The sequence below is a fragment of the Pteropus vampyrus genome, unplaced genomic scaffold (genome assembly GCF_000151845.1).
Source record: "Pteropus vampyrus isolate Shadow unplaced genomic scaffold, Pvam_2.0 Scaffold2, whole genome shotgun sequence".
In the NCBI taxonomy this organism is placed as follows: Eukaryota; Metazoa; Chordata; class Mammalia; order Chiroptera; family Pteropodidae; genus Pteropus; species Pteropus vampyrus.
This window is the reverse complement of record NW_011888783.1, coordinates 7,056,671-7,068,104: the sequence shown is the minus strand read 5'-3', so window position 1 is coordinate 7,068,104 and position 11,434 is coordinate 7,056,671. Positions and strand designations below refer to the sequence as shown.

The 11,434-nt window shown below is 32.9% G+C and overlaps 1 protein-coding gene across 1 annotated transcript in view; it reads left to right on the top strand.

Moving 5' to 3' along the window:
- The window catches only part of FSIP2 (fibrous sheath interacting protein 2), an 87,791-nt gene that overhangs the window by 23,330 nt on the left and 53,027 nt on the right, over positions 1-11,434 (top strand). Inside the window, exons 11-13 of the mRNA XM_011359918.1 lie at positions 597-642; positions 1,815-1,921; positions 4,273-4,336. Coding sequence (XP_011358220.1) covers positions 597-642; positions 1,815-1,921; positions 4,273-4,336 — 217 coding nt within the window. The remainder of the gene's footprint in view (positions 1-596; positions 643-1,814; positions 1,922-4,272; positions 4,337-11,434) is intronic.

Sequence of the window (11,434 nt, the reverse complement as noted above, 5' to 3'; positions counted from 1 at the left end):
AACAGGCATAGTAAAATGTTACAATAAAATGAGAGTATGGAATGATAAATTTTATTTTGATTCTAAGCAATGCATCCATTAAGCATTGGATTGGAGGTATAAGAGATTTCCAAGACGGCAGATTGGCTGTAGGAGTTGGGTTGGGTTGGGTTGGATTGGATTGGATTGGATTGGATTGGATTGGATTGGGTTGGATTGGATTGGATTGGATTGGATTGAGTTGGGTTGGATTGGGTTGGATTAGGTTGGGTTGAGTTGGGTTGGGTTGGGTTGGGTTGGGTTGGGTTGAATTATATTTCCCTAAGACAAATTGAATGACTCTAAACTTTTAGGACTAACCATTGAATGGATTCCATGCTTTAAACAAAAATGGAATAGTGGAAGAGGAACAAGTTTGGACATTGCTATATACTGAACTCAATTCCGGACTAGTTAAATTTCAGATCCTTGTGAAAGGTGTCTTAGGAGACAATCTTCAGGAGAGAGTTAGGGGGTAAAGGGAAAAATAAATCCGTATTTGGTTGATAGAAGGCAAAATCTTTTTCAGAAGTACAGCTACCAATGAGTGTTTTTTTCTTTAATGTTTTACCATGTAGAAGGATGGAGTGATAACTAAAAAATCAAGTACTTACAATGATAGAGGTAAGAAAATGAAAGATAGTCATAATTATTTTGTTATTAAGTATATAATTATGGTTTCATCATAGTTTTTCAAGCTATTTTTTTTATCTAATTACAAAAAATCATAGTTATTTTAGAAAATAAAGTGTGGTATAAAACTGTTTATGAATACAGATATTATAATTAGCCCAAATATTTGAGTGATTACTTGATGAGTATGGCTTTTGAAATTTGCAAACTGTGGAAAAGTTAGGGTACATGCTATGGCTATGTATAGTGATAAGTAGAGAAAGTTACTGACATTGTAGTTCAGTAGGTTACAGTAAAGAGATCTGTCCCCAAGAATGTCCCTATGAGAAACAATGCCATCAGTTCCCCATAGACAATACTTCCTGTTTCCCATATACCTTTGAATAGAATTAAGAACAATGACTTAAGTTTTATGTGCCTTGTTGGAGTTCTGGAAGTCACTAAAAAACTCTCATGTGTATCCTACATAAGCACATGAAAAATACCAGACTGTTGTGGTCAATGACCACCACGAATTTAAAATAAAATCAAATTCATCATCTTCCTGATCCTTCTATTTTATCCAGGAACTAAAAATGGGTTATTTTTGACTTCCTCTCTTGCGTCAGCATTCAAAAGCTGCTACTTTCTGTCTAATCTACCTTCTTAATTTATCTTGCCCTCTCCTCTTCTCCATGCTCACAGCTTCATCCTTTACTATTTCAGTACCCCTCCTCCAATCCCATTTTCCTTTTTTTAATCCACCACACATTTGCTGTAAAAGCAATCTCCCTAAAACACAGCTTTGGTTATTCCCCAATTCAAGCCGTTAGAGGTTTTCCGCTGTAGACTGAACAAAATGCAGTCAGTTAATTTTGGCCATGGTCTATGGTCAGTTACAGGGATTAAGCTGGCATAATATTAAATAAATTAAGATCAGAGGTTAAGAATTTCAGACTTGTCCTTGAGAGGTGAACCACTGGAAATTTGTAGGTGTGGACATCAAAAAAGATCATGCTGTTCTTTTAGATACTTCCTTAGCTCAAATAAATCCTTTATTATGATAATCCAGTGATTGTGGCAGCTCAGCAGGTAGAATATGAGATCAATTCTATTCATTAATATTCACCCTTGTTCCAACAATATTATCATCTCACATTTAAAAGAATTTCTTTTTTCTCTAGGAGCTATGAACATCTCAGCTCAAGATCCAGTTCTTTCACCTTCAACTTCACCCACAAGAAATTTTCCCAGATGCTCACATTCTTCTATAGGTCATACAAAAGATGAGGTATATAATATTTCTTTTGCCCCAAATGCAAACAGAATAAATGAGGTACCATCTTATGATCATCACTGATATATAAAAAAATTTCATTTATAAAGTGACCATACACAATAGCTTTATTCCTTGAAATTAATCATGCCTAATAATATTTTAATAGCCCTAGGATAGTCTTCCTAAATATAGGCTATGACATGGTAGTTCACAGTATGTACCTGCAGCCCTAAGAGGAAGTATCAAATTGGGTTTCTTTGATTGGGCTTTGACTAGTACTCATGGATTGTTCAGAGACAGCCAGACTATCACTCCCCATTCCCTTTTGACCTGTGATCAGTTACCTGCTGTTGGAAAGTTGCCAGCAATGATTCAGGGTACAGTTTCTGGATATAACATAATTTTTTCTCTATTGCTTGCCAACTTGTTTTATAAAAGTCAAAATCACATTTTCCATTCTATTAGTAGCACAGTATTAATTGATTCAACTGTGTCTAAAAAGTTAACATGGCTTTAAATAGATTCTGATAAACTGGAAATTTACTAATTTCTTTCCAAATGAATTCTACTTGATTAGAGTAGAAAGTGTCCTCTACTGCAGTGGTCCCCAACCTTTTTAGCACCAGGGACCAGTGCTCCTATGAGAATCTAATGCCTGAAGATCTGAGGTGGAGCTGCTAGTGCTGGGAGTGGCTGTGAATAGAGATGAAACAGGCTGTCTAGCCTGCTGCTCACCTCTTGCTGTGTGGTGCAGTTCCTAACAAGCCATGGATGGGTACCAGTCTGTGGTCCAGGAGTTGGGGACCCCTGCTTTAATGCATATTATATGCAGACTGAATTATGCATAACTCCTGAAATGTAGTATGTTTACCATAATATGCCTCTCTGTAGTAGAGTTTTATTATAAACATTTTACATTTCAGTGTTCTTATCAATATCCACATTTAAGTATGCTGAGCCAGAAAAAGAATTTAACAACTTTGACATTTAATGTTCTCATATTTCCCAACAGATCTCATAGGCTATGTCCTTTATTAAAAACAAACAAATAAAAACAAAAAGAAAACTTTAAAAACAGTGTCTAAATTTTATTATTGACCTTTTTTGGGTAATGTGTGTATTATAAAATTTGCCATCCACATTGATCTCAAATGAGTTATCAAATGTCCGCAAATATCTAATTCGTTATGAGAAATAGCATTTTATTATGATAAGTATTCATCCTGTTTCTAACATGTTGTATACAGGCTACCATTGTTAGAAAATGTATTTCTGGTGGCCTATGATCACCTCTGGGAAGAAAAGAGAAGTCTATTGCACTGGATTTACCTCCCCGAACAGGTTGAGTTCTTGGACAACTCTAGAGAGCTATATCCCTATGTATTCAGAAAACCTGTTCTCTATCTTCCAGCTCTACTTAAACTTTTCTATGTTGTTTGCTTTGATTGAAAAAAAAAAAAAAAAACTATCCTTTGGTCCCATTGAGTTGATTAACTTCCTTACTAGTGAGTGCACTCCACAAATAGTTAATTTTAGAATACTGGTACATACAATTGTGCAGAAAAGAGTTAACATAAGCAGGCTTGAGACTGCTGTCTTTAGAAGGTCCTGCTTGCAAAGTTGGCCTTTGGCTAGTGTTCGAGAACTTGGCTTTTCTAACATTCCCTAATGGATATGTAACTTTTTCTAACTGCATGGTTGGGGCAATATACCTAGACTCTGCAAACGACGTAATATTTGCTAAACATCTGATTTCCTTTTGGGAGGCTGAAGTTTTGGTATACACTAAGGTAGGGAATATCTTCATGACCGGCCTTCAATAAAAACCTTGAGTGCTAAGTTTCTAATAGATTTCCCCTGGCAGACACATTGCACACATGTTTCTGCATTTCAAATTGCTGGAGATAAGAGCATGCTCAAGCACATCTTCTCACAGGAGGGAGAGAGCATAAGGAAGACTATGCATGATTTTTCCAGACTCAGCCTGTATCTTTCCCCTTACTTATCCTACAGTGTGTCCTTTTATTGTAATGAATCTTAGATGTGAGTACAAATGTATTCTGAGTCCCATAAGACAACGAATCACCAAATGTGTGAATAGTCTTGTGGACCTCCTAGGATACAACTATGAAATTTTGAATTCTATAAATAATAGATGTAAATATAAATATCACAAAAAGTATGTATTTCTTAAAAATTTCATTTAAGGGAAGTTCTCAAAAATCTTAAATTTCTATATTTTATATATACATACACATACATATACACATATATACATATTATATATAATATATATAATGGTTGATATTCAAATTCTGAGAAAAAAATCCTTTGAATATGTTTGTTTTGTTTGAATTATACAGAAGGAGATACATAATGACTGCGGTGAAAGACAAAACAAGAAATCAAACTACCTCCATCAATCAGGTAAACATCAGCAACAGCTACTGAATAAATTATACAATCTTTTAACTCATTCTTTCAACTAACATTTATTGAGCTCCTGCTTCATGCCAGGTATGGTGATAAATATTGAACAAAGAAAACCCATGGTTCTTACCCAGGGATGTTACAGTGAAGTGAAGAGAGATAGTCATGCCAATAACGACAATCCAATATAAGTGCAACAAAGACAAAAGGTGTGCTTACAGATCAGAGCAAGTATAGAGAAGACGGCGCTTAGGTCTACCTAAGGTAGTCAGGGAAGCCTTTGTAGACTAGACATGCTTAAGACTTAAAGAATGGGAAAGAATTTTCTGTTTTAATGTAATTTGCTCTCTTTCTTTGAACACTGAACACCTTTGCATTTGTTTAGAAGGTGTTTTGAATATTGTTTCATAACATATATAATGGACACTACATATAAATATATGTGATATAGTAAATATATCAATTCTGTGCTTTAGTTTATTCCTAAGTAATTTATCATTTTTGCCATTTTTATAAAGTATTTTTCCATATTCATATGTAGGTTTCTAATGCTAGAGAAACACTAAAAAGTTTTTTTATCTTGTATCTTACCTCACCAAGATTTTATTAAATTTAATGTTTTTGCTAATATCTTCTATTTTCTTGATAAACAATTACATGAGAATTAAAAAAAAAAAAAAATTCCCCAATGTTGTACTCATTTTAATGTCTTGTCTCAATACAATTCCTAGAACTTCCAATATTAAGTGGCATAGTAGTTAACAATATGCCTGTTAAATTCTGGGTTTTACTTGAAATAGTTTGGTGTTTTGCCATTTAAAATAATATTCATTGTCATTATGGTAAATACATTCTAATATCTTCATAGTGTCTTTTTTTATCTTATTTGGAATTTTATGGCTGAAGATGAACTTTTGAATTTCATTTTATGAATGAAACTATATGAATTTTATGAAGTCTTTTCTAGTACCTATTAATAGACTATGATTTTTTTTCTCCTTTAATTTATACGGATAATATTGATAGCTTCCATCATATACTATCTTCCCATTTCAGAAATAAATTGTGCTTGTCGATATAATTTTTCATATTTTTCAAATTGAACTACAACATATAATCAGAAAGACCACAAAATTATATACAGTTGAATGAATTATCATAAAGCAAAATACCCATGAGACCAGCACAATGATAGAAAAACAGAACCTTGGGAATCTCGCGGAATCCTTCACTGAACCCACTCCCATCAATATTCTCTCTCTCCTCCCAAATACTATAATTAACTTGATTTCTAATATTATATTTAGTTTGCTTATTCATTTGTGTAAATGGGTAATTCCTCACCATATTATTAAACAAATGCTACATTGTTTTAATTACAAAAACCTTTTAATAAATCTTAATATCCAGTAGAGTAAATCGCGTGTCTTGGTTATTCTCAGCCCTTTGCCTTTCCATGTAAATTTTAAAAAGAACTCGAGTTCCAAAAATATTCTTACTGGGATTTTTTATTAGAATGACTTTAATCAAGAGATCAATTTCAAGAGAATTGACAGCTTTAGAGGATGATGTCTTCCAAAGCAAGGACCTGGTATCTAAATTTCCTTTAATTTCTCTCAATAATGTTCATACTTTTCTGTCAAATATATTTCATTAGATTTATTTCAAACACATTTCATTGATATTTTATATTTCAAATAGTATCTTTTAAAACTTCATTTATACTCATTAATGCTCTAGTGAAATGCAACTAATTTTTCTGTATTAATCTGCAATGAGCTGACTTTAATTATTATTCCGAATATTTTATCTGCAGATTATTTTAGATTTTCTACATAAATAATAGTGTTTTCTATGAATGTCAGCTTTATTTCTTTCTTTTCAATCCTACACCTATTTTTTGACTTCTTAAACTGTCTAAGACCACCAGTGTGTGTTGAATAAGGCATTCTTTTCTTGTTCCCAATCTGAGAGAGAAAACAACATTTAGTAATTAGGAAGGATGCCTGCCAATTTTACTTTTAGGTCTCTCTTAACTTATTAAGGAAGTCTTCTTAAGTTCTACACTTGCTAAGAGCTTTAATTATGAATGGATGTTTCATTTTGTTCAATTGGATTTTGTTTTTGTTTTATATCTATTGAGATGATTTAATGATTGTTCTCTTTTATTCTGTTAATTTTGTTGATTTTTAAAATACTGCTCTAAACTTTCATTACTTTAAATAATAATCATTTGATCATTATGTATGCTTTTTTAAATGTATCTGGATTCAATATGCCCATATTTTGTTTTGTATTTTTGTTTCTGCAGTGATGACAGCAACTGGCCTATAATTTTCATTTTTCATAATTTTTTTTTCCACATAAAGGTTGTGCTATCCTCTAAGAGTCTAACCTTAGGGAGAATATTGGGTTAATTTTTTGCTTAAAGGTTTTGTAGAATTTATTGGTCAAGTTATCTGGGTTAGGAGTTTTCTTTGTTAGGTAGCTTTTAATCACAATTTAAAAATTTTAAATATATGATTATTTAGTTGTTAGTTTTGATAAATTCTCTTTTTCTAGGAATTGACCAGTTTGTTTTCAAATGTATTATCATAAAATTATTCATAGTATCTCATTTTACATATATATTTCCTATACTAATATTTTAACATTTTAGTTAAAAACATTCAGAAAAATACAAAGTTTTATATTCAATAAATAATCACAAAGCATATAAATCTATGTAACCTCAAATATGAACACCAATTATAAAATAATCCACACTGCAAAAGCCCCAATTCTTTCCCTTGGAAATCAAAATCTCCTACCTCCTTCTCGAGGTAATCATTCTCTTGATTTCTACTATAATAGATTAGTATTGCCTGTTTAAATGGAATTATTATATTTCTGCTGCTTCTCTCAATACTATATTTCTGAGATTCATCACTGTCTTTGTGTGTAGTTGTAATTCATTTTCACTATTGTTTTGTTGTATAGTTTATGAACTATACAATAATTTATTCCACTGTTCATGAATATTTGGATTTTTCCAGATATGAGAAATTCTTTATGAACTTTCTAGTACATTTATGTGTGAGAGAGCTGGAGCGGGAAAGGGAGCGGGGGTGGGAAATCGCTCTATGGATATGAGCCATTAGGTATGTACGTATGTGTTTAATTTTAATGGATAATGCTCAAGAATTTTCCAAAGGGGTCTCATCATAAACTTTTATCAGCTAAAGTTAGTGAGAGCTCTTATGATTTTGTATCCTTTTCAACACTTTGGTATTTTAGTCTTTAATTTCTGCCATTCTGGTGAGTTGGTATCTCATTAGGTTTAAATTAACATTTTCTCTTATTAGTAGTGAAGTTGCACATATTTATTGGCTCTTTGGATGTTTATTTGAAGGTTTTAAGTCTCTTATCCACTTTTCTATCATATTGTGTCTCTGTTTTTTATCGATTTGTTATCAAGTTTTGTTGTATTCTAAATAATGAATCCTTTGTTGGTATAGGGATGTGATTATATTCTCACTATATGCCTTTCTTTTTGTCTCTTTAATTGCGGATTTAGAAGAACCAGTTATCATTCAAATTATCTTTGATTTCTGATTAATTATCTATGTGTCCTGTGGAAGAATGTTTTTCTAGCAAATGCTAATAAAGATATTTCTTTTTTCTTCCATTTCTTTTGTGGGAAAACTTAAGTTATATCCTATTAGCAAATTCTAGTTATGCAATATAATATTATCAACTATAGTTACTATGTTATACATTAGATCCCCAGACTTTATTCATCTTATAACTAAAAGGTTGACCCTCTACCAGTTTCTCCGTATTTCTACATGCCCCCAGTCCCTGGCAACCACCTTTCTACTCTCTGTCTCTATGAATTGAACTTTTTTTCTTTTTTAATTTGTCTTTGTCTGACTTATTTCAGTTAGCATAATGTCCTCCAGGTTCATCCGTGTTGTCACTAATGAATTTCCTTCTATTTAAGGCTGAATAATATTCCAGTGTGTGTGTGTGTATACATGTATATATGTACATATATTACATTTTATTTATGCATTTATTTGTCAACAGGTACTTAAATTGTTTCTATACCTTTGTTACTGTGAATAATGCTGCAGTGAACATGGGAGTACATATATAACTTCAAGATAATGATTTTATTTCTTTTGGATATGTATTCATAAGTGGAGTTGCTAGGTCATACAGTAGTTCTAGCTTTAATTTCCTGAGAGGGCTCCATACTGTTTTCCATTATACCAGTTTACATTCCCACCAACAGTGTATGAGGGTAACATTTTCTCCACATCCCCACCAGCATTTGTTATTTCTTGTCTTTTTTGATAATGGATATTCTAACAGGTGTGAAGTGATATCACATTGTTTTTTGATTTAGATTTCTCTAATTAGTGATGTTGAACATTTCATCATGTACCTGTTGGCCATTTGTAGATTTAATTGAAAAATGGCTTTCCAGTTCTTCGCTTAATTTTTTAATTGTATATTTTGGGTTTTGTTTTGTTTTCTTTCTTTCTTTTATTTTATTTTATTTTATTTTTTGCTATTGAGTTGTAACCTTGTGTATTTTAGATGTTAATAACTTGTCAGATATGTGGTTTGCAAATATTTTATCCTGTTCTATATGTTGTCTTTATATTTTGTTGATACTTTTCATTGCTGTGCAAAAGCTTTTTAGTTTGAAGTAATCTCACTTGTTTATTTTTGCTTTTTGTGTGTGTCTTTGTTTTGATGTCAAATCCTGAAAATAATTGAGAAGATCCATGTCAGGGAGATAACACCCAAAGTTTTCTTTTAGGAGTTCTACAATCTACAATTTCAGATCTTATGTTTGAGTTTTTGATTCATTCTGAGTAGATTTTTGTGTATGGTGTAAGTTAGGGGTCCAGTTTCATTCTTTGGCATATGGCTTGTTCTCCAGTTTTCCCAAGACCATTTATTGAAGTAACTCTTTTCCCTATTGAATGTTCTTGGCTCCTTTGTTGCAAATTATTTGAAACACACACACACACACACACACACACACACACACACACACACACACACACATCGTATTAGCATTAAAATAGACACGTGTGTGTGTGTGTGTGTGTGTGTGTGTGTGTAATGTATGCTTGTTCTTGTGCTCTCTATTATGTTCCATTAACCTATGTGTCTATTTTAATGCTAATACCATACTGTTTTTATTATTATACCTTTGGTATATTGTTTGAAATCAAGAAGTGTTGTGCCTCCAGCTTTGTTCTTCTTTCCCAAGATTACTTTGGATATTCGGAGTCTTTTGTGGTTCCATACAAATTGTAGCACTGCTTGTTTTATTTTGTGAAAAATGCGATTGGAATTTTCATAGGTAGTGCATTGAAATTATAGATCACTTTAGAGAGTAAGGGCATTTTAACAATATTAATTCTTCCCTACTACGACAAGGGGTATCTTTCTCCTATTCACTACCTGTCAACCCACTGGTCAGGTGTACAAGCGGGGAGTACAGAAGCAGAAAGCTTGTTGTTAAAATGTTATGTTCCTATGGGTGATTGCCTATGTTCCCATGGACAATAGCCAGTGTTCCCATGGGCGATGGCCAAACAGTAATTTTCAGCTTATATACAATTGATTATTTTTCATGCCACGCAAGCAAGCAGGGTTACACAGGCTAAAATTGGCAGTTAGCGTATGAGCTCATTGTTACAAGTTTCATGATTAACAGAATGTGGTTAGGGGTTCCAGAAACTAGGCCTAAGGTATAGACTTCCTTTGTCCAGTTTCAGGTTTTAATTATTCTTTAACCCTTTCACATTTCAGCAGGCTATTACAGAAAACATAGGTAGTAAACTCTCTGTAACTTCTAATTGCAAATCTCACTGCCTTCATCTTAGTCAAAAATGAAAATCAGACATCTATTCTGGCACAGATATAAGGATAGATTTTTTTATTCATTCTAGTAATGATAACAGCCTTAATGCTATACATATCCCTATGAGTACAGCTCAGAACTGTAAATTTTAATGCAACTTGTTCGCTTTTCATCAATTTATACACAGATTTTACTTTCCCTCTTAAATTCCCCTTCAATGTAACAGTTATGTGAATGTATATTTCTTAATTTTCACTAAAAATAATTTTGGTAGCATTCTTATTCTTTTTAATTTCCTTGAATTCACATCAGAAAATATAGCCTATAAATCTCTCTTCATTGAAGTTAAACTTTCTTCATAGTCAAATATGTATTGATATTTTTAAATGTTCCAAGAATATACCAAAACATCTCTCTTCCTTGTTTGAGAGGTATAAGGTTCTTATTCATGTGTAGGTCATCCATAAAGTATTGCAACTATTCAGTTCTGCCATGGTAGCTAGAAACCAGCCATAGACAATAAGCAATAAACGGGCATAGCTGCAAATCTTCCATCAGATTTGCTTCTAAGAATGTCAAGTGTAGTCCCTAGCACTATGATTGCTAGGCTCTTTTTAAGTGAGTTTTTCATTTTCTCTACTTGGTCATGCTTTTTACATAACTTCAGCTGTTAGGTCTATGTATTAGAAAACCAGTAAGTAAAAGAAACCACAACTATTTCTTCATAAAGGGGACAGAATTAATAGACTAGTAATTATCAAGCCTTCTGCCAAGAGAAAGTGAATCTCTCTGCTCCTAACCTCCCCCAGGTATAATTTGCAGCCCTTTTTTATCTTCTGGGCCGAGCAATACAGTCTACCAGTGGAGCTCCTCTTCAGGTTCTCTCAAAGTAAAATTGTATCTCAGTCCCTCACCTTCCTTGCCTTCTCCACATGAATCACTGTTGCCCCAGAACTATTCCTTAAACAGTCTGTCCTCACTTGCTAATCTGGAATGTTAGATCATTGATGTTCAGATACCATAAATGTGTAGATCTGTTTCGATTTCTCTATCCTGTTCCAAAAGACCAGTTTGTCTCTCATTGCACTAGTATCATACTTTTGATAATTCCTAAGATTTTGAGATCAACAAGGGAAAAACACCTCACACCCCTGCCCCAGCTGCTGCCACTTCTACCACTTTCTTATTCTTTTCTAGGATACCTTGGCTAATTCTCACCCTACCTCCCT